The 24,619-nt window shown below is 41.0% G+C and overlaps 1 protein-coding gene across 12 annotated transcripts in view; it reads right to left on the reverse strand.

Moving 5' to 3' along the window:
* The window catches only part of CACNA2D1 (calcium voltage-gated channel auxiliary subunit alpha2delta 1), a 1,459,114-nt gene that overhangs the window by 1,158,395 nt on the left and 276,100 nt on the right, over window positions 1-24,619 (reverse strand). For all 12 annotated transcript variants that reach the window (XM_069228696.1, XM_069228697.1, XM_069228694.1 and 9 more), the window contains exon 3: window positions 20,814-20,930. In XM_069228696.1, the coding sequence (XP_069084797.1) occupies window positions 20,814-20,930 (117 nt within the window). The remainder of the gene's footprint in view (window positions 1-20,813; window positions 20,931-24,619) is intronic.

Consider the following 24,619-nt stretch of genomic DNA (forward strand, 5'->3'; position numbering starts at 1 on the left):
TTTGTTCTTCTAATTCTGCTTTGTAATAAAAACCTTGAGTGCCACAATATTACGAAGCTCAGGGCATTTTGCTTTTCATCTAAAAATTCAGCGAAATCAAAGTGCATTAAAGAGCTTGGGGATAAATACTTTTTCCCGTCAAACAGAGAAAAGATAGATATCTTCACATTAATTACTCGTTCATTTACATAGCCTTCGTACACAGCATTATTACGCATTCTTGTGATACACGAACAATTAAGTTTGTCATAATTAGTCCTGTCATATTGACAGGGAATAGAATTCGTTGCGGATGGTACTTTAATTATAATGGAGTGGGAAGTGATTTAAGTTTTAATAAGAAATCTTCAGCCAAAGAATGCTTTTAAATCCAAATCATTATTAATCATCACGAATGAGCTATAACGTTGTAATGGCGCTTTTGAGAATGACATATTATAAGTCCAATAACCTGCATAGCACATATATTTACTACTTCAACATCTGTTCTATTCAGTGAATTACGATGTTTTTATCATTTCCCACAAGGAACTATTCCCTGCTGCTACCCTCCTACTGACAACCTACCTGCCTGCCTACTGTGCACCGCTGGCCATACGCAGCAGGGACTGAATGCAGGGCCCAGCCTATGACTACGTTCTGCACCCAACCCGGCCCAGGACCTGGACTGCCATGCTCCCAAACCCATGCGTGCAGCCAATCCCCCATCAGTAGCCAAGAACAGCTCTGAGGAACTGATTTTTGTCATCCGTAATAGAGGCTCTGACCTCAGAAATGCCATCAATAATGTCACTTAACATGTTATCACTGATATCAAGTGTGTGGTTATGAGCAGTAACTTCATCTTAACTGTGTTTTTATGTTGTTATCCGAGTTTGTTTTAAACATGCAGCATATTAGTTAATGCATTCTAATCAAACCTTCACTTTAGCTGTTTTCATGAAGTCCTGAAGTATTTTTTCTTAATGTAACTTAGACTCTTTTAGAAGAAATCAAACCATAACTTCACTGTAACTGTAACTTTGTTGCCAAATTTCATACAGATCCTTTGCAGGAGAAACATATTAAAGGGTGAGGATACATAAAAAGCACTTCAAAGTCTAGATACAATAGGAAAAACCACTGAACAGAGTAACACCAAACCTGGCATGAAAGTACAGTTGCTTGGATTTGCTTGGTTTAGTGGAAGTCCTTTCAGTACTTTTTGAGTTTACAAATCAGCACACATTTTAAAATACCAAGAGTAAACTAAACAAGCTAAGCATCTTTCACATTTTCAAGCAAATTTGTGAAATAACACCAATGTTATAGCAAAATAAACAAACCATATTTTAAACTATTAGCTATTAAACACTAAGGGCCACATGTACGAAGACAATTGTTTGTGATTAGCAAATATCGAACCTTAGTGATTTGGTAATCACAAATACCAATGTACAAATTAATTTTTGGCACATTTTGTGATTCCCAGTGGGTCGCAAATAGACTTGCTTCATCAATATTGATGAGGTAGGTCTTGCTTTGTGACCCATCAGGAATCACTAAAATAACAGGGGTCACAGGGATGGTGGCCTGCTGGAGTCAATGACCACCATGTATGTGATTGCTTTTAAATAAAGCAATCTTTTTTTTTTTAATGCAGCTCATTTTCCTTGAAGGAAAATGGAATGTGTTTCAAAAAAGAAATAAAGGTATTTTAATTTTGTAAGAGTAGGCAGTGGTCTGTGGGGCCGCTGCCTGCTCTTAAAAAATGTTTTTACAAGCATTCTCAAAGAGGAAGGGGTCGCTTGGAAACTCCGCCCCATTTGCAAATTGATTGCCACCAACTTGGAGTTGGTGGTAAAATGTGAATATTTGGCTACTGCATTTCCACCACAAAACATTAATGCATACCACTGGGACACAGTATAAGGAAGGGATACCCTCAACACGACCCTTGCTAATCCCAAATTGCAAACCCAAATTGCGATTCAGTAACAAGTTACTGAATTGCTATTTGGGCTTTGTACATGTGAAAATGCCTTTTTGCATTCGCAAATGGGCCAATTCTCCAAATCAGCCTGTTTGCTACCCCAAAAAGGCTTCATACATGTGGCCCTAAGATTGCAATTCTGAATTTCTCACTCTCCTTTTGAACCAAACAATAGTTCAGATACTTCAATTTTTTCACCTTATGAAGCCCATACAACAGAGTTTTGTAAGATAAATTTCTGGAATGCTACTGGATGTATTTTCATGAAACAGTGCAACTGAACTTCCCCGAGTAAAGTTCTAGTCACATACCAAGTCTGTTCTAATTCTATTCAGCATATTTTCTGAAGTGGAAGGCAAAGATTCTGTTGGGAGTTAAAATGGAAACTCAGCATTTTGATCCCCTCTTTATTTTTATCTCCCCTGGCCAAATCAGCATGCAACTATGCTATCAAACATGGTGCCTATCGAACTACACCAAACCAGAATACTTATCCACAAGGTGATGAGCTAACATATTAATGACAATTGGAGTCACAAACTTTCTGTCCATTCTATTATCTCCTGCAAAGAAGATTTCCACTTCAAGTTGGCTTCCTTATAATTTTGACAGCATTTTGGACTGACATTTCAACTGCCAGCCACTTAGCTAGCATTGGTATGAAATTCTGAATTTAAGAACAAATGTACGAACAGACTTTGCAATTCAAAAAATCAGGTTGCAGTGTACAGAATGAACTATGTGAGGTACTAGGCAAGTTAATTTTCAACTCAAGGTACACTTTGCAATTCATCACAAATCACAACGCTATGTATTGATGGTATATTGATATCCAACGGGGGTTGTTATTCATTTATAAAGTGGATATTGTCCTTTGGGGCACCTTATTCTTTGAGAATTTGAGCTGCCATCATTGAGAACTGGAGACAGTGAGATAATGTACCAGTGAATTACTCCACGCTACTTTCAATGTCATAAGTTGAGTGCTGTTAGAAATGAAGTCTTTGGTTGGCAGTCAGGTTACCCCTGTCCAAGTAAGGACCCTCACTCTAGTCAGGGTAAAAGAGAATCAACCTCAGTTAACCCCTGCTTACCCCCTTGGTAGCTTGGCATGAGTAGTAGGCTTAACTTCAGAGTGCTAGGTGTAAAGTATTTGTACCAACACAAAAAATAGGAACTATTTATCTAAATAAAACAAGACCAAAACGACAAAAATCCACAACACACAAGTGATGTTATCAATTAAAAAGCAAAAAGAGTCTTTGTGTAGTTTAAAACACACACTAACACTGTTAGCGTGAAAATGTACCTTGGTTGCGTCAAAAATAACCCAGCACGGGTGAGTGTGCGTCAAAAAGAGCTTGCGATGTGTCGACTTCACTCACGAGCGAGACCTTGCATCGTTTCTCCTTTCGTTCGGTCAGGCGTGTCGTTTCTTCTCTCCACAGCAGAGCGATGCGTCGATCCGGTCAGCACTCTCGTGTCCGGGCAGGCCTTGCATTGTTTTTACACAACCAGCGGTATTTGCGTTAGAAATCAAGCTGCATGATGATCCGAAAACCACGCAGCGTGGGTTGTGAACTCCCAGCCTCGCTCAGCGATGCTGCGCGTCGTTTCCTCAGCTATGTGCGTCGATTCTTCGGTCGTGTTGCAGACGAGTATCGATTTTCAGCCACAAAGCCGGCGGTGCGTCGATTTTTCAGCTGCAGATCAGCATTGCGTTGATCTTTTCCAGGCACAGCAGTCTGTGCATGGATTTCTTCCTCTTAAGCTGCCAGCTTCTCCTTTCAGGGTCCCAGGAACTGGATGGGCACCACTTGGTAGAGTAGGAATCTCTCCAGAGACTCCAGGTGCTGTCAGAGAGAAGTCTTTGCTGTCCCTGAGACTTCAAACAACAGGAGGTAAGCTCTAAATAAAGCCCTTGGAGAGTTCTTCTCAAGATAGAAGGCACACAAAGTCCAGTAATTGCCCTCTTACTCTGGCAGAAGCAGCAACTGCAGGATAGCTCCACAAAGCACAGTCACAGGCAGGGCAGCTCTTCTTCCTCAGCTCTTCTCCAGGCAGAGGTTCCTCCTGGTTTCCAGAAGTGTTCTAATGTCTGTGGTTTTGGGTGCCCTTCTTATACCCAATTTCTCCTTTGAAGTAGGTCTACTTCACAGCAAAGTCTCTCTTGAATGAGAAATCCTGCCTTCCCCAGGCCAGGCCCCAGACAATCACCAGGGGGTTGGAGACTGCATTGTGTGAGGGCAGGCACATCCCTTTCAGGTGTGAGTGACCAATCCTCCTCTCCCTCCTAGCACAGATGGCTCATCAGGAAATGCAGACTACACCCCACCCAATTATCAAACTGACCCAGACAGGGAATTCACAAACAGACAGAGTCACAGAAATGGTATAAGCAAGAAAATGCTCACTTTCTAAAAGTGGCATTTTCAAACACACAATCTCAAAATCAACTTTACTAAAAGATGTATTTTTAAAATGTGAGCTCAGAAACCCCAAACTCCATATGTCTATCTGCTCCCAAATGGAATCTACACTTTAATCATATTTAAAGGTAGCCCCCATGTTAACTTATGAGAGGGACAGGCCTTGTAAAAACAGTGAAAAACGAATTTAGCAATATTTCACTGTTAGGACATATAAAACACATTACTATATGTCCTACCTTAACCATACACTGCACCCTGCACTTGGAGCTACCTAGGGCCTACCTTAGGGGTGTCTTACATGTAGGAAAAGGGAAGGTATAGGCCTGGCAAGTGGGTGCACTTGCCAAGTCGAATTTACAGTTAAAACTGCACACACAGACACTGCATTGGCAGGTCTGAGACATGATTACAGAGCTACTTATGTGGGTGGCACAACCAGTGCTGCAGGCCCACTAGTAGCATTTGATTTACAGGCCCTGGGCACCTCTAGTGCACCTTACTAGGGACTTACTAGTAAATCAAATATGCCAATCATGGATAAATCAATCAACAATACAATTTACACAGAGAGCATATGCAATTTAGCACTGGTTAGCAGTGGTAACGTGCTCAGAGTTCAAAAGCCAACAGCAACAAGTCAGAAAAAATAGGAGGCAGGAGGCAAAAGGATTGGGGATGACCCTGCAAAAGGTCAAATGTTACGACTCTGTTGTCCCATTTCTATGGGGCGCTGTACCACCAGGAGTGGTAACGTGCTCAGAGTTCAAAAGCCAACAGCAACAAGTCAGAAAAAATAGGAGGGAGGAGGCAAAAGGATTGGGGATGACCCTGCAAAAGGTCAAATGTTACAACTCTGTTGTCCCATTTCTATGGGGCGCTGTACCACCAGGAGTGGTAACGTGCTCAGAGTTCAAAAGCCAACAGCAACAAGTCAGAAAAAATAGAAGGCAGGAGGCAAAAGGATTGGGGATGACCCTGCAAAAGGTCAAATGTTACGACTCTGTTGTCCCATTTCTATGGGGCGCTGTAAGGGGACTCTGGGTAGCCTGGGAATCACCTTGAACACTTCTCTAGAGTCCCTTGCTGACTCCTGTTTGTTTCTCCTTTCACCATGGTATACTTGTGTAGTACTACATTTGCTCCTGGGTCTGCAAATCCCATAATGCACAGCCTGGTAGTCAGGAAAGTCTGGATTCTGTTTTCCATTGTTTTCTATGGGAGAAGTCCAGTTGCTCCTTTTCACCGGATCCTCTCCTCCAGGACTTGCAAGTGTCTGAAACTACACACACCTGAGACCTCTCCTGTGCAGCCCAGCTTGGAACTGCTTATAAGCAGCCATTTCGTCAAGATCCCCGTCGTGCATTGGAGTTCGATTCCTTTGTGTTACAGACCCCTTATCGGATGGTGTTCCAGTTTTGTTCCTGCTCTGTTCCAGCTTGATCCTGTTTCCTGTTTCTCTGCTCTGCTCCTGATTGTTCCAGTGAGAGTCTGCTCCCTATCTCTTAGCCTTGTACCTGTTTGTTTCTTCCAGAGCCTGCTCCCTGTTTCTCTGTTCTGCTCCTGCCTTGTTTCAGCCTGAACCTGCTCTCTGTTTCCCAGTCCTGTTTTTTGCTTATTCCTACACCCTGTTTTCCAGCCCTGTCCTTGCATGTTCCAGCCAGAACCTGGTCTCTGTTTCCCAGTCTTGTCTCTGTTTGTTCCAGACAGAAGTTTGCGCCCTGTTTTCCAGTCCTAGTCCTGCCTTTGCTTCAGCCTGAGCCTGTTCCCAGTTCCTGCCTCTGTCTCTTAGTTTGTCCCGTCTGTTTCTGTTTCCTCTCGGTATTTGTGTCTAGTAAGTGTTCTATCATTCTTCACCAGTGTATACGTGTCCTCCTTTGTACTGGGGTTGACTCCTGGTTTCCAGGAGGCAATTCCAGCCCTAATCCTAGTCTAGTGTTATACGTTGTCTTTCGTGCCTAACAGTGACAGTGTGCTATTGCTGTTTTTCCAGGACTCGCCACTGTGTTTCCAGCTGGACCCACAAGCGCTTGTCTTGGCTATGTAGGTACTATCCTTGTTTATGCTCTAGGACCCAGAGACAGAATCACTTCTGCTGCCTCCTTTCTGTGGGGCTGGCAGGGTGACTATCTGTAAGAGCAAACTGCACGGAGGCAATGACATTCCCTGTCACTGTGGCAGGTTCTGCGTCCTACGCTGTGTACAACCTCAGCATGTTTGTCCATTAGTAATCGGTTTCCTGTTTGTTCACACAAAGGCTGCTCTGCTTTTACTTTCCTCGTTCCTGTGCCTGTCCATAGCTGTCCTTTCCGTGTATGCCTTTAGCTGCTCTTCTGCCCCAGGACACTACCTCTTTAGTATATTCAGTGACCTCAATGGGTGTCCCAACCAGAGTCCTGATCAGACCCGCCTAAAACCGTGACAGCAAAAGTGTGACAAGTGCCAACTTAATTTTTTCAAACAAAGGTAGGCATTCTGGGAATGCATATGCTGGAATGAGGGTGTGTTGTTTCTCATGCATGAAAGGATTCTGAGGCTACTTAAAACAAATGGGAGGAATTAAAAGTTGACCACCTTTGCAAAAATATTAAATTAATTCGTCCTAATAAATATCATTCAGCTGAAGTTCCCCGACATTGATATAAAGCACTGTTGAAGTAGAAGCAAACTCACTTGAACATAACAATGTTGTTATTTTGGCGTGCTATTGACATTTTACCAGAGGCCACATGATCAAGTACCTTCTTATTTAGGTATCACCTGCAGATATGAGTGTATAGGTTTTCTTGATCTCTTCCTCGTGTTCTGCTTTACTCCTCAATGCTGCTCTAGAGTTTGCCATGCTGCTCCCTCCTCCCCAACCCCCACCCCATCTCATCCATTGCTACCCTGACCCCAACAATTTTTCACTTTTAAACTCCTCCCCACCACAGGTGCTTCCATTGCTTCCCCACCCATTCCCATTTGCTGCGTCAACATGTGTTGGCTTTTTATTCACCATCCTTCTCAACCTGCTTTTTTGTTGCTATTTAACATTCTCCTTTGCAGTTCTTAAAAAATATTTTTATATATTTTTTAGAAGGGCCTGGAAGCTGACATTTGATGCTGGACTACTTCATTTGTGAAAAAAAATTTCACGTACTGCATACTTTGTTTTATTTACCATGCCATGTTGTGTCTGGTATCTTGGAATAATAAATAAAAATTAAGCAAAGTGGAGGTTGCCTCATGCAGAATGTGCATGCATGTGAGACTGTATAATCTCTATTTGATCCTCTTTGGCCCTAAAAGGATGAAGGCCTACAACCCCTAGCTACGATTCTTTCATAAACAGAAGGCAATCCATCTCCAGGTTACCGAAATTCAGTGGTTCACTGCTCAGTCTGCAAGCATTGCAGGTATCATATGCAATGAAGAAGGTTAGCTAGTCATAGATTCTCTCAGTGACAGGATAAGTGGTTGCACCCTGTTTTCTTCTACTATAAGAAATCACGTCCTGTCATATCTTCTCCCTTTTCTTTAATACTGATTGCACTCATGAACATAGCACCTTGTCTTTCAGTCCAAAAACGAATTTATTTTCATCCATACCTACTAGCTCCATACCATCCTACAGAACCTCTCCTTCACTCCACCATAGCTGAAGCCATAGGTTAGTCTACTTGCAAGCTCCTCCTGAAAGCAGAGGTGTCTTCCAAGAACTACTAGAAAATATTTGTAATCAACTATTTTCGATCAAGCACCAAATGGGAAGAACATCAGATGAACTTTTGACTCGGGTACCTGTCTCATGATGATGAGACACCCTAGCCACAGTTAGAAACCCACAAAATGTATTTAGGTTACCTACATACTATGGCCCTCATTCTGACCTTGGCGGGCGGCGGAGGCCGCCCGCCAAAGTCCCGCCGTCAGGTTACCGTTCCGCGGTCGAAAGACCGCGGCGGTAATTCTGACATTCCCGCTGGGCTGGCGGGCGGTCGCCTTCAGACCGCCAGCCAGCCCAGCGGGAAAGAGGCTTCCACGATGAAGCCGGCTCGGAATCGAGCCGGTGGAGTGGAAGCTGTGCGACGGGTGCAGTTGCACCCGTCGCGTATTTCACTGTCTGCGGAGCAGACAGTGAAATACATGTAGGGGCCCTCTTACGGGGGCCCCTGCAATGCCCATGCAACTGGCATGGGCACTGCAGGGGCCCCCAGGGGCCCCGCGACCCCCCCTACCGCCATCCGGATCTCGGCGGTCCGACCGCCGGGATCTGGATGGCGGTAGGGGGGGTCGGAATCCCCGCGGCGGTGCAGCAAGCTGCGCCGCCGCGGAGGATTCAATGGGGCCGCGGTACACTGGCGGGACCCCGCCAGTGGTGCCGGTCCGACCGCGGCTTTACCGCCGCGGTCGGAATCCCCATTGGAGCACCGCCGGCCTGTCGGCGGTGCTCCCGCGGTCCTCCGCCCTGGCGGTCAAAGACCGCCAGGGTCAGAATGACCACCTATGTCTCCTCTTCCGAATGGAATGACTTGCACAGTGCTGTGATAGAGCAATCCAAGACAGAATTTATGTTACTTGTGTGAGCTTTTTGTCACACTTTGTTCTCATGAGAAGACTAGATTTTGGTAATAGGCCCAATTGTTTTAGACATAGAGGGACTGTATCCTATCGTCCTTGAGAGCAGAACTTTGTGGAACATAGACTGCCATTGAATACAATTGTTTCAAACTTCCGTGGAGTCACACACAAGGAAGATGTTCCCATGAACTGACCTGGGAACGGAAGCTGGTGTTGCAACCTGGAGTTGTGTGATTGATTCCTATTGGATGATCCCCCTTCAACGTAATGCGGACTGCTTTTTGGAGCAAATCAAATTGTTTTATGAACTAGCATTGGTTAGTTGGACCTTTATGCAGCTCTTCACATTCTAACAATGCTTGAGGATGCCCTGCGAACAGACTTTTACTGATGAATAATCTCATGTGCTGAGCCCATTGGAGAGCTATATTCCTCTCTGAGTCTTGACCCTTTGAGATGTCCCTTTCAGATTTAGAGATGTCCCTAACCTCTTTCAGAAGATTGTTGACCGAGCTCCTGATATGCTGACGCTTTCCCGTTTTTTTACCTATCTTTTTCCCACCTTAGTTAGTCTTCTTTTGCCCGAGATTTCCTTTTTCCAAATTATGTTTCTCCTTTTAATACTTTTTGTCTTTTTCCCGCCTATATTTCAACACACGCACACATTTCCCTGATTTGGCCAACAGCAGGGTTTTTTCCTGTGCTAGACTAAAATTCATGACTCTGCTGCTGCAAATCCTGAGCAATGCTTATTTTTGTATCACAGATATCAAGGCTGATGATATGTAAAGTTCTTCTTGAATGCTTAGTTTTATTGATGTTAATTTGCTTGAACTTATTTCATCATCTTGGGCAACCTTTAGTGAGTATTTCTTTTTATACCTTGGTTTTGCGAATTCTCTACATGAGTTTGAGCTTGAGTTTGTTATAAATCTTTTAACTTTATTCCTGACTGGAACTTTCCTTCCATTGCCACATTAGTCATGGTGGGTAAATTAATTGGGTTGTATTGAAATTGTGGTTCTACCACATGCTGTAGCAGGGTCAAAAGATCCATCCACCTCATTGAGCACCGATTCCTGAGGAGGATGAAAATGGTACTCACGAATTTATGTTGTTTTCAAAGAGCATTAAACAAGAAACAGTACAAACCTGGATCAGCAACATTAACCCTGATGGTTTTGAAGCCTATATTTAACCAAATGCCAAGTCACTTGGAATTATCCTGAACATCAGCCTCATCTTCCAGATACACATTGCTGAAAAGACAAAGACAACCTTGCACCAGCTCTCTCTTCTAAAGAAGTGAAACTCTTTCTTTCAGACAACAACTTCAGAATTGCTGTTCAACTGCTGTATTCTCACATTTGAATGATGGAAATTCCCTGCTCCGTGGCCAGTTGTCAACAGAGTTTCACGATGTTTGATCCTTGCAGAAGGTCACTATTGGTCTGGAATGCAAGTCTCCTATTGACAGTCATTACACATGTTTGCTGTCAGTGCAAATAGCGGTGCCCTCTCCACTGGAGCTTTGATCTTCGTTGGTAGTCAATTCTCCACACAAAGAGGTCACTTCACAGTCATGAGGAATGCAAAATGTTTGCAAATTCACCTTTTTTTCAGAAGGAGATCTCACTGATGCCAGCACAGTGTTCATGGACGTAGGGGTACCTCTTGGGGATCAGTACTCTTTCCAGTAGAGGCTAGCAGCAGGGCTCAGGTAGGTCCAGTTGGTGCTGGCCAGCTTTGCAGTTTCAGCGAGTGCTCTGGAAGATTGACGTGTCCCTGTAACTCCAACAGGTCAGCCAACTCACCCCTGGGGTCACTCGTGGTAGCCTGCGTAAAAGGAAAGCAGGTTCACTCTTCCTTCTTCAGTCAGCAGGGCAGTCCTTCTTCATTAGACAACAGGGCAATCCTTCTTCTGAATCTTCCACAGCTTCAGAAGTGCTCTGAGAGGTTTTGAAGGTCCTGTTTTAATACCTGATATCATCCTTTGTGTGAGAGATTTCCTGGGCTACCACTAAAACTGGTTATGCTATGTTCTTTCCTTTGTTCTGGGTTCAGCTCCAAACTGTCTAGGGTGACAGAAGGCAAAGGGAGGCCTTGTGTTGGGTTCCTTTGTGGATACTGCAGGAAGAGTTCTTTGAAATGTAAAAAGGACTGGGTATCGCCCCAGCCATTCTGCCAGGAAATCCCACTCACCTCATACGTAGGCCTTATGTGTTACCTTTTCTGGAAGCAATACACACCCCAGAACAGGTGTGCCATTAATAGTTATGTAACCTAGGACATCGGCAAAAAGACACAGCTGGTTTGGGCAGGAAAATGACAACATTTTATTTTTAAAATTGCCATTTTCAAAATTGTATTTTAAATTCACATTTCATCATTAAGGAGGATATTAAGTTAGAATTGACTTGAATTGAAACAGCATTTCTCTATCTGCTACCAAACCGGCTTTAATACATATTAACTAAAATAAGGCAACCCAGTGTTTCTCTATGGATAGATAGGGCTTACTACACTGAAAAACGACATTAGGAGTTGTTGACTGTCAGGACATGTAAAACACATGTCCTCCTTTCTAAATACCATGCACCCTGCACTATGAGCCTTTTGGGCCTCCCTTATGGGTGACTTATAAGTATTAAAATGGAAGGTTTAGGCCTGGCAAAAGGTTTATTTTACCTGCTTAAACTGGCACTTTAAAACAACACTACTGGCTAGAGTGGCAGGCCTGAGATATGTTTCGAAAGTCTACTTTAGTGAGTGGACTACTGTGTACTGCAGTCCACTAGTAGTATTTAATGTATAGGCCCAGGGTACATGTGATACCATTTACTATGGACTTACAAGTAAAATAAATGTGTCAATAAGATGTATGCCAATAGTACCATATTTTAGGGAGAGACCACAAGCAATCTTTCATTGCTTAGCAGGGACAAAGAGCACAGAATCCTAACAACCAACAAGAACGAGCAAAGGGAGGAAGAGGAAGGCAAAAATCTGGGTGTCCCAGCAGTAAGGGTCATGTCCAACACAGCCCTTCTATTTGTTGCCAAGTACTGAATATATAGGTAAGGAGAAAAGCCAAACTCATTGATACCAAAATGTTCATGAAGTATTGCATATTTTTAGGAACTGTCAAACTATTTTTGCCAGCACAAAGCAAGTTACATAAATGGGTTATTGGTGAGACAGAGGGTAATTTTAGTAGTACTTAGGAAAATACTGCATTTTTATTACGTAAAACAAATAAGTGGATACTCCGCTCCTATTTGAACATGTTCACATGCATAAATTGTGAGTGTCTTCATTGATCCCTTATAGCTCTCAGATAGGGAACTTGAGGTGGGATATGATAAAAGGGATGAGTGTTATATATTTCTTTTGATTGAAACCTAAATGTACGCTGCTTTAACTTGTGTAGACATATACCACTTTTGACTATGTTTGCAGAATAATTTGCTAAAAAAGTAATAATAACATTGTAATTGATTTTAGATCATTTGGTTAGGCATATGGGCCTGATTCATTAAAACATAAATGATGCAGTAACATTTTGACCATTTCCAGGGTGAGGGGGAGTTGGATTTCGGTTTTGAATTCCCACAAATGTACGTTGGTGGGCTTTCAAAAAGGCACATTGCAAGTCACGCTTTGTTCCTCCCACTTCTGTCCCTTATATGGAATTTACTCCTAAAGAATTCTTCACACTTGTGGAGAAATCCACAGTAGGGAATGCATTTACACCTATCCGGAATCATGCTATGATTTCCTGACACCCACAAATGAAGGCATTCTCAGATAAAAACATAGGCGTATGGCCTAAAATTATTTTATAAATCACACCCATAATGTTTGCTGCTCTTTTTCCGATCATAAGAACAGTTAAGGTTACATGGCATTGAGGTTTCTCATCATCAGATCTAATTAGCAGATTCTGTTCACACTCTTTCTTTCAACTCAAGCAAGATTTTCATTAAAAGGATTTTGATTTCCCTGGATATTTAATGGGAGCCATGCTACTAACACCACAATCAGAATTTTCTTAGTTCATTGTTAATGTGCCTCTATCAAACTTCTTACTCTTTGAACACATATCCAATTTCTTCCTTAGTGTAACTGAAACATTGATAACTGTCCTCTTATGCCTATGTTTCTCAATTTACATTTATTGAGAGTTTATGTAAATAGGTCAGAATTTGTTACAGTTCAAGACTATCAACATCTTTGCAGCAGCAATTCTTGTAGTTTCTGCTATTATAAAGCTGAAAAGTTGACTACAATTTCTCCAGTAATTTCTTAAACTATGGCTACCTAGACATTCAGGGCCAGACTTGTGTTGTGCCTGTGTCACACAAAGTGATGCAAGTGCAACTCACACTCTTAAATGAGATTTACTATGTCACACAGAGCCACCTTCTGTGGCTCTGCGTGGCATAGTAAATCTGGAGTAACACAAGGCAGAGCAAGTCATTACCTTGTGTTACTCTGCCTTGAGAAGGCATCTCATGGAGAGAGCATTGGTATTCTCACATATCCACCCACAGTTTTTGGCACGTTCCTGGATTTACTGACACCAGTAGGAATGCATGTTTACTTATCCTCGTTTTTTCCCCTTTCTATGTAGAAAAAAACTCAGAGGATTGTTTTTGTGCAGTAGGTGTTTTTTCCTCCAATAAATCAATTCTTAACACAGACAACCATGGTACAAGGCTGCCTACATTGGCGCTTGGCAGCCACAAGTGCACAAGCGCATAGGAAAAGCAGGAATGTACCATATCTTAATAGTTATGGTGTATTCCTGCCGTCTCTATTTGACACAGTGTAGCACAGCAATACACAGCATAGAAAACTGATATTCACGTTTGGGTGGTCGGCAGTAAAATCAGTTCCATAAATGAGACATTTGAGCTTAGGCATTAAACAAAATATATAAAATAATATAATTCTAAACTTTCTATTTGTTTGTTAAATCACACAAAAGCCCATAATTAAATTGTTTAGACAAACCAAGACAAAACAGAGAGAAAAATATAAACAATTATTATCGAGGATAAATCTAACTTGTTTTGAGTAACAAAATTATCTGCATTTACAGTTATGTTTTCAGTATTTTCGCCTAGATAACTACATATAATCACTCAGAATTCCAGAATCTTTATTAGCACAGACTGCCTTATGTTTCTTTGCAGTACATAAAGAAGCTTACCATTATTAAAACCAATATTTACATATGCTATGTTTCTAGAAGTGTATCGTCTAGAGAACAGATAGCAATGAAGTGAAGGAAACTATGGTACTTTCTGACCAGGTGCATGAGAGAACAAACATTATCAAAGTGTAGGCACTGAACATATATTAATTTAGACTTGTGCACTGAAGTTCACCTTGCACTGACCAGTGAGTTCTGCTTCTACCTAAAGGCAACAAGGTATGTGGACACCTCTAGTTTTGTTAAACTGAGCACACCTCCGGGATGCAGAATGGCACTTTCTGATGCACCTTAGAACAGTTCTTCCCAAAAGAACGCATTCACATTTCTGCAGTTACATACTGATGTCTACCTCATAATGTTTCCTTCTACTTTGCTTCTCCAACCAAGGGCATAAATAGAACTGCATTGTATTATCCCATGTTCAGAATGTGCACAAATACCCAGATTCCATTCCCATTAAATTATTTTCCTTTTAATAGTGCACCCCGTGTAAGTACAGGACATTTATGTGAGCAAATGAAAAGAAGCTCCTTTATTAGATCGTGCTACACACAGCTTTAGTTGCCCATTGGTCGGACCCATTGTTTCCAATACAGAACATACAAATAGTGTGGGCTTTAAATAGGCCCCTTGCTCATTGTTGGACACTTTTGTTGTTTGTCTCATTTCCAGGCAGGTGATGCAGTGGCTTTCCACTTATTCTGTTGTTTTTCCTGTCTAGGAGCACTTCACTCTAGCAGTGCTTTTGTTGGTTAATGCGTCCTCCCTCTGTTGATATCAGACAATGTATTAGAAAACACATGATGGACTATTTTTATTACCTCCCTTTCTTACCCTGAACTTGCTTCCCCCTCTTTATTTTATCACACCGGTTTCTAGCCCAACACCCAGCATTTTCTTGTTCCCACCTGCCTCTCATCTTCCCAGTCCCATCGTTAATTGATGTCCACTTCCCATTGCCCAGTGGCCATGTTAATTTTATTTTTGTCCTCCTTTTTTAGATGGATGCCTGCATTTACAAATGCGTGGCAGCCAGCTTTAAATGTATTTTTGTTTTTACAAATCCCATTCAAAGATGGCTGACACTGATGGACGGGCATCCACGGCACCCACCTTTGAATAGGATCCCTAAAAATAAAACATAATGCTTTCAAGGATGGGTGTGCGGCAGATGCATGCACATCAATGGCAGCCTTGTTTCAATGGGATTTATAATCAAATATGCTTTCAATGATGGCCATTGTAGATATCCGTAAATGTTCAGTAGTCATCAATAAGGAAACAAAACGTATTGGCAGAGCCAATAAGTTTCATGATTGAGACTTATTGGCATTTCCTAATGCAGGTTTTAAATTTATTGTTGAAAGCATTTTAGGTATGGTTGCTGAGATTGCTGGCAGAGAGGAGCATGAACAGCATCCATCCAAGGGAGAAATTCGGTATCAATGATGCTGAAGTATTTTAATATATTGCTTTCCATACCACATTGGCCATTTCTAGAAGTTGTAAAGTTACTTTTTTCTTGAAATCAAGTCAAAACCATTGTGTAGGTGTCTAGAAAAATGCAGTACCTGATTAGCCACTGCATTTGACGTTTCTTAAATTTCGCTAAACGTTCGGCCTCATTTATATTTAGGCAGGTGGCCCTCCATTCCACCTTGGGGATGGAGTAAATTACTCTTGCGGTTCCTGTCCATGCATTTTACTGGTTGCTGCAGTGCTACGTCACAGGAACAAACCTTGCAGCAAACAGTATTATTATTTTCACTTCAAAATAAAAATCCTGAAACAGGATTTTCTTTTTTAAAAGTTAAGAAAGTAATACTCCCACGGAGAGGGATGCATTAGAATGGTTTTACTGTTTCTAAGGCACAGTAAAAGATGACTACATGTCCACCCATCTAAATTAGGTGGGTGGACTTCATCCAATGGCCCTTACTCCCCAGGGCCATCAGAGAAGTCTGGCCATGGCAGAGACAGAGTAGTCTCCACTGGTGCCAAACCTAAAGTCTACCCACAATTACATTTGGTGAGGTGACCACTGTATTGGCAAGGAGGTCTCTTTGTCACAGTTGCAATCGAGTACCCTTTCCCTCAATATATAAACCAGGTCCTTTGTTTCTAAGAGAGGTTTCCAAATGCCTAGCACTGAAAAAGCAAGACTGTTTTAATTTTCTTTGCACTCATAAAATTCGCTCTCATTAGACCTAGAGGGAAATGTGGATTCTACATGTGCGTGGGTCTTATGCCCTTGCAAACAACTCTGCCCTTCTTTACTGAACACCCCGCATGCCAGAAGCTAAGTAGGAGTACCGCGTTCATAATAACTGGGAAAAAACAAAAGGTTAGCACACCAGAGGAGAAAGAAACGAGGGAAAGGCCAAGGCTTCTGGTTTGAAAAAAACACCACTATTTAAAGGGCTGTCAGTTATATAGGATGTACTATTATATGGTGAGAAACAATATGCAATAAATGCACAATAAATAACATTTGTTCTGGACACTTTCTAGCATCCCGTTTATTGGATTCTCTTCTTGAGGTTTAGTTGAAATATCTATTGAAAGAAAGTCCCACACAATGTAAATGCACGTAAAAGCAAGTGATAAATCTGGCAATAGTACAGAACTGTCCACGTCCATTAGATTCAAAACAGCTTGCTTATAAAATGGCATTATCACACCAGAGTCTAATTTGATGCCCTCAACATAGAGTCTAATATGTATTTTTTCATGAAACGGAAATTGCAACTTTAATTTGTATCAAATCTGCTGACAAAGCAAGAACTAAAATCAAATTGAAATGAAATTACGATTTCATTTGTCATTTATAACCTGTGTTTTGCCATTTTCCAGTGTCCTGTACCATTCAACGAACGCACGCACTGGATTCCACTGCCTCCCACAGGAAGGCAGTCCTCCCCGTTGTCCATCAGTCGCATGGACACCACCCACAAGGTAACTGCAAAAGTGCGAACTGCTGTCCAAGAAAGGTGTCCGAAAAATAAAGTATATCCTGGAGCAACTATCAGCCTTCCAAAAGGTACTCCAGAGAGCCGACTATGCGACACCACCTGCTTGTGCCTAGGAGTGGGACTGTGAACGTTCTGATGTCAGTGGGTCGATGCTACAAGGAATGAGAAAGCAGAGCACGCGGCAGCAGAATACAGTAGACTGCCAGCCGCTGTCGGGTCCTTAGAATGAAAAACAGACGCTCCCGCATCTGCAAGCAGTAAGTGCCAGGCTGGCAAGTGGCAACTATCTTTTTTTAGTGTGTGTTAGTGTGTGGAGGCTGTAACCGGCACCACCCAGGCCGCTGTCAGTTCTTTCTGTCACAGTGACAATACAGTAATGAAAACAGTGGATTTAAGGACTCTTTAGGGAATGAAACAAACCAAAAAAACAAGAATACTTTTTTTCCCAGATGAGTCATTCTCTTTGTTTGCGTTCTGCCTGCTTTTAATTCGCTGATAGGATGTCAATAGTATGGCTTTTGTTCATGCTGTTCAATACGAATAAAAGAATATTTCTTTCGGAGGTCTCATCTGATGTGACAATGGCCCACCCTAGTGTGGGGTGGCCGGCTGAAAAATAGAAATGGATATGGGCAAGGAGTCCAGCTTTAGCTATTGGCGTGAGTGACAAAACATCTTTGAAATGTGCGCGAACAGAAGTTCCTATGCGTTCTTGTACCTCGTTTTATTTAGTAGGTCATTTTTTTTTTCATAATTTCCAAAAACTGGTTAGTTTGACCAAAATATTATGGGGGTTATTCTAACTTTGGAGGAGTGTTAATCCGTCCCAAAAGTGACGGTAAAGTGACGGATATACCACCAGCCGTATTACGAGTTCCATAGGATATAATGGACTCGTAATACGGCTGGTGGTAAATCCGTCACTTTTCCGTCACTTTTGGGACAGATTAACACCTCCTCCAAAGTTAGAATAACCCCCTATATGTCTAGCTTTTATCAATGAAATTATGTTTTTCTCTACAAACTGTTGTTGCTGTAATTTGCATGAACACCATTTATTATTGCTGTCTTGCTAACGAGAAACTGATGCAGATTCAGGTAATTGAATAGCATGTAAGAATGGCAGATGCCTGTGAATATCATCCGTGTGCTGGCATACCTGATGAAAAGAATAGAGTTGTTGGAACAGCTGTTATTTGCTGATGGCAACATTCTTCTTCCTTATTTTCCAAAAGTGCTTATTTTGCTTTTTGCATTTTGCATGTAGAATTGGTGAATCTAGGGTGCTATCCTGATTCTACCTGTTTATTGGTGTTTGTTAAATTAGAAGGTGCAGATATTTTCCAGTAGCTGATCTCAGCTTATTCCTATTAAACTCTAAACTAGGTGACAGACAGAGCTCCTCTACTTCAGAAGTAAGTGGAATCTTTGTGGAATGGTGCTGTGAAGATGGCAGCCCCACCACCTTCAGATCGCCATAGCCCAACGATTCCAATTTACTGACTTAGAAAACCACTAGAATCATCTCTTCATAATTCGGGATGCCTGTGTCCTAACAAAACAATTATGTTTAAGTGAAGGGCATCCAAGGCAGTGGAGGGAGATGGACTTCTCAAGTTAAATTGTGATTGATCATTGAGAGACCTGAGTACTAGAATGAGGGAATTGTAAAAGAACATGTCGTATAGAAGGAGTCAAATATCCTGCCTGATGGCAACGTTAAAGAATGGCTATGGAGGTTTGAAAGGGTGTAGTTGGTGAGGTTAACTGTACAAACAAGCGGTTGGAAGATGTAGTTGGAGAGGTCATGGAGGAGACTGTAACTAGAGCCTAAACTTGAATATTTTTACAATGAAAAATAGGTAGGGCTGACTTGAAGGTGGTGATCAGATTATAGTAGCCACATGTGGTTGTCATTTAGGATATAAAAGTGAATAGGCTCACTTACATGTTGAAATAAGTCTTGAGACTGTGGCAAAATAAAGGGAAGGCAACGCAGGTGGTGGTTGTTTAGGAGCTAAAATTGAATAGGGTCACTTTCATTTTGAAATACGTCTTGTGACTGTGCCACATTAAAGGGAATGACAATGTAGATAGGAGATGGACTAGTTTTGGAAGCTTTAGATGGATCGAATCAGATCATTTAGTCATGACATGGTCACCATTAGTCATCCTGTTGCCTTTCAATACTAGAGAGCAGGTATGCAAAGCCTAGGACCGTAACCTTGGAAGATGTCTACACGGCATTTAATTCAGTGAGATTTAGTGTTAGGCATTATGGAAACATGTCTCTAAACTGGCTTGAGACGCAAACGTTTTCTTCTTATATTTGGTTAAGACTGTATATAACCCATTCATTATCTAGTGAATTGTTAATCAACATCACAGTTGAAAGCCTTACTATTTTTGCCACCTATATTCAATCCACCCAAAATATAATATTTAAAGAAAAGTATAGGTATATGCCCTTTACACACACAAGTAATAACCAAAGGAATGAATCAACATCTTCCTTGCACATATCAGACAATGTCCTTACTTCCGCACAAACAATGGGATCTTAGGACAACAGTTAAGGCATACATTAAATTGAGCTTTGTTAAAATCTGTTATAAAAGTTGGCATCATATGGGGGCCTTAAATCTATGCAAAGTTGCTTTCAAGAGGGTGTAACAAGTATTTCCTTATTTTCAGTTACTCAAAATTCAACATAGTTTAATAATGTGATGGATTGAAACAGAAGCTATAATCCCTTGGCACATGTTACTAGCAATGTAATGGCACAGAAAACAAAGTACCCAACATGTACCATGGAATTGATAAACTCCATATACATGCCAACAACAAGGGATGAGTTTGCAAACCCTTTCATTAAAACCAACACAGTTCACCCAAGGCCAAGAAGTGCTACAATGTCCTCAAACTGAAATGATTTGCCATACTCTATCAAATTAATGAGCTATTACCTAGGAAGGGAAACTAAGAAATGAAAAGGGTACAGAATATGTGCCCATTAAACAGTGCAAAATGACTGAGTGATAAGACGAAGGTTTGCACAGATTGGACCACTGAACAAAACATCTCAGGGCAGGTCCTGTGTGGTCTCGGCCATCAATCTTGCAAGAGTACATCCTTTTGTTTGTAGGCACTATTTGATTACTCATACAATAGATTTGTTTTGTCGAAAGTTCACAAATGAATGCAGACATGTGAGAAACAACAGACTACATCAAAAAATACGTGTCTACTATTGGTGGCACTGGCCTTCATTAGTGCAAGAATAACAACATGTATGTTGCTTTATTTAACACTAAAGCTCATACGCAAGGATAACCGTGTCATTTCTTATATTGCACTTAGTACCTCATGCAGACAATACATGGTGCAGTTAAACAAAAATGTATCACTGCATTTTGATTGTTTTGTGCTTTGACAAACCATCATGTAAGATATTTATTTCTAAGCCATGAAATCCATTTTGTAGCCTTTCAGACAAACATTGTTTTTCCCGTACTTATAACCTGAATTTCCAGTTTTGAGCTATAAATATGTATATTTAATTCATAACTTGCAAACACCAGGCAGATAAACCAGTCATGAGTGGAGATCAATACACTTAGCAAACAGGAACAATAATACAAGAGAATCGTACTCACCACAAGAGCTTTGGAACGATTGCTTAGCAGCTTCTCAATGTCCCTTGCAGCAATTTCTACCAACTGCTGGGCATTATTTGGCTCCACTTTGTATAGGTCTTTGTTTTTCGTATATATCTTCATAAAAAAAAAGAAAAGAAAAATGAAGCATTTGACTGCACTACCACTAAATAAATCAGGTTCAGTAGCTTCCGTAATCGACTTTGCCAAGATAGCCCACAGATTAGCTGGGGGCTATTCACAAAGGAATTTTGGAATGTTTTAAGTAGTACCCCTTTGATACTGTTTACCAACACGTCCATGCCTTTGTGAATTTGACTCAAAAAGTCTAGCATGAGAAAGCACTTGGAGCGGCGGCTCCTCAGCTAAGGAGGATTGTTGCCCCACTGGATTTTAGCAAAAGGAAAAATAAAATAATAATAACGCTATGTTATAATCATTTTATTTTTCCTGTGAGTAAGGCGGTGAGGCGGGGCTGGGCTGGAGAGGGGCGTAGGTGGGCTGGACGTGTAGGAGAATATGCGCAGGCTCCCACTCCCAATCTGAGCGCTGAAGCAGGCCACTGAGACCAATCATGATGTTGCTGTCATGGTGGTGACAGCAGCGTCGTGATTGGCTGGAGCCTGTGTGCTGCCAGGAAGAGGACAGAGGGGAGACAAACTGTATCTCTCAAAGGGAAAGGTAAGTGTTTTTAAAAAAAATATATTTATTTTTTAACTACCCCTTCACTCCGTCTGTCCCGCCCCGCCACCCCCGTTCAGTGGCAGCCGCCACTGTATACAGTTAGCTCAAATTGAAAGGACTGTGCCCTCTTTGTACTAATACTAACAAAATTAAAATTAATACATCTGGCCGAATGTGTTAATGTTGCAAAGTGCATCTTGAAGCAATAGGTGCTAGTTCTGAAATGCTGATATATGTGACAAGGTAACATCATGGTGGACAATGGACCCGTTTCCTAAGTCACACCAACTAAACCAATTTGTTTACTGTATCCTGTACATCTGAAAAAACACAGATATGGTTAGGTTCAGCAACACACTCACAATATGCACCACAAAGAACAGCATAAATGACCTCCACCCTGCCTCTTAAAATATGCACTATATATGCCACCATTCTAACAGGTAAGCATTTATCCCACAACAGTGAACAACTTGTTTTATCAGCATGGCACAAATGGTGAGTGACTTTCACAGCCCACAAGAGACACTCTGATTTCAAGTCAAAACTGGTGAATCACTTTGAACAACAATTATTGATTTGGCATTTTATATCTGTTTGCCAGAAATCAACATTTATTGACTTTTTTCATCTGCCACATGCATTTTCGTGCCATAATCTACCAAGGGATTAGAATTTTCCTCCTTGTATTCAAAGCAAACAGGGAGCTCCACCCACCTTTGAGCATAGCCACTAAGCATAGAGCAAAGGGCATCTTGATTGTGAAGCAGTCTCTACTTGACAAGGCATCAACTGCCAAACGAGAGGCCATGTACTTATGACTGCCTAATAATTTGAGGTTACTCGCAGAGGACACTCCTGCACGCCTCATAAAGCAAGAAGGAAGTAAAGTGCAATGAAAAACTGCACTCTCTGAGCCGTTACTTGAAACAAAAGGATGAATGTTCAGTTTAGTTTGCTATCCCTCACACGGCTTTTCTTACATTTCCTCCTCCTCCACATATATTTTGATTCCTGGGTCGAGCTTAAATTAGTGTACAAGAAAATTATTTGATTATTTAAAATACATTTGCTTAATTTTTCTTGAAAGCGATTTATAAGTGTACTTTTCATTTCATTCAAAATATTCTTGCATTAAAAAGGAAGCCATAAATAAATGTAGTTTTATAAATATTTGACCGTGCATAGAGCCAGACAACCGGTGGCTGTTTTTAACGTTGTGGCACCTGATTAATAGAGTATAATCAGGCTCGCTTTGAAATGTCTCACAAACACATGCTGCATGGTGACAGTTTCTATTCACCCCCAATCTGTGTAACGTTTGAAACAGTTACTAAGAGATTACATAATTACCAACCCTGTTCCAAACGCAGCTATGTTAATTATATGTACAAGGCGGATTTCAATACGTCAGTCTAGTTTTAACATATTTGTAAAAAGTGGCATGGCATTTACTATAATGTTCTTATCCACTGAAGGTAAATCCTATTTCTAACTGCCGATCTTGGGCCTTAGGGCTTATTTTTCAGAGATAATTTAGTAACTTCATATTGGATTGGGCTGGTCCAATGAATTCATGTTTCAAGATTCATTCAGTTTTTGCACCTAAAGATTTGCCTTTCTTATTTCATCTTCATATTGTGTTTCTGCTAAGGCTAGTGCATCTGACAAAGACGACTGCACGGCTACGTTGCTCTCTGTGTACTGACCAGGCCCTCAAAAGTCACATACTATACTATACACAAAATCACTCTTATCAGAAATACGGTATTTTAAAATAAATCTGAGTAGACTATTTAAATAGCTATGAGAATGATAAACTTGTGAACATGAACAAAGAGTATGTTGTAAATTTGACGGTTAATGTCATTGCAATATACAAGAGAACTTGACATTACTTATCATAAGAAATAGTCATCTTCTTACATTATATTCGCTTTTTCGGTCCTTGTTATTAATTGAGGGTTATTCTGTTTGTATAATATTAGCATTTTCATAGACTGATATCCCTTCCTAGCAACACAGATAGGAGTTGGACCAGAAAGAAAAGCAATAGGTGGTTTCAGAAATAACTGATCAATTGGGAAATGCCAGATAACGCAATCCGTCCTTGGATAGGAGTAAAATAAAAAGTCTAGGAAACACATTTCACAGAAATCCATAAGACCTGAAGTTACTTGTGCCCCAAAATGTAGTTGAATGAATAAATGCATTTGAGGGGGCAAATTACCCTGAATGACATAATCAGGATAGATAACAGTTGTATTGCACATAGATATTGTGACTCACGAAATTTGGCGATATGGCAGAATTAAAACATCTAGAAAGGTTTAGTGATGGTCTATAGGTATTTCTGCAAAGTGATAGCTGCAACAGAAGATATGCACTCACAAAAAATAGTGACTAAAACTTGGGCCCTAAAGTAAAGATAACTCTAGCCATGCACTGCTAATTACCTCACATATTACATCACTCATAACAGGTTCTATGACATCACGGATAATGTTTTTTTTTAAACCACTCAATAAATTTACTTCACCCACAACAGATTCAAAAAAGGCAAAAACATTTTACCTTTGTATCACTTTGACACAGACACACATAACATTTCAGAAATTCCTACAATTAGGTTGATGTAGTATTGCTTTGTGAGTGGTGCAAATAACTTTGAATGGGATATTTATTTTCAGGGATAGTCAATTCATGCTGAAAAGAGAAGGACAACATAGATTAATTATGTTTCTCCTTCTAGGTGGACTTGCTTGTTTAGGTCCTAGTTGGTGATGAAGCAAAACACTAGGGTGGAAGTTCGGTTTAACTGCTACTTGATTGTATTACTGAAATCACATCTGAATGTTAAGTTTCAGAGTGACTAATTGAAGAAGTCTTGCTGGGGTTTAATGTGAGAGTAAAAAATGCCATCTGGTTTTTTAAGTCAATGGAAAGGTTTCAACCTCTTAATGTCATTCCAAAAGACTACTCCAAATATAGGTCTAACATCAGGCACTCATTGGCAATTATATTTCCTCACTCTGATAGGGTAACCAGAAGCTAGTTCAGCATGAACATAAAATTCCATCAAAACATCATGGTTTTAGGAAATAACACTGTCTTCGTTGACT

Source organism: Pleurodeles waltl, chromosome 4_1 (genome assembly GCF_031143425.1).
Source record: "Pleurodeles waltl isolate 20211129_DDA chromosome 4_1, aPleWal1.hap1.20221129, whole genome shotgun sequence".
NCBI lineage: Eukaryota > Metazoa > Chordata > Amphibia > Caudata > Salamandridae > Pleurodeles > Pleurodeles waltl.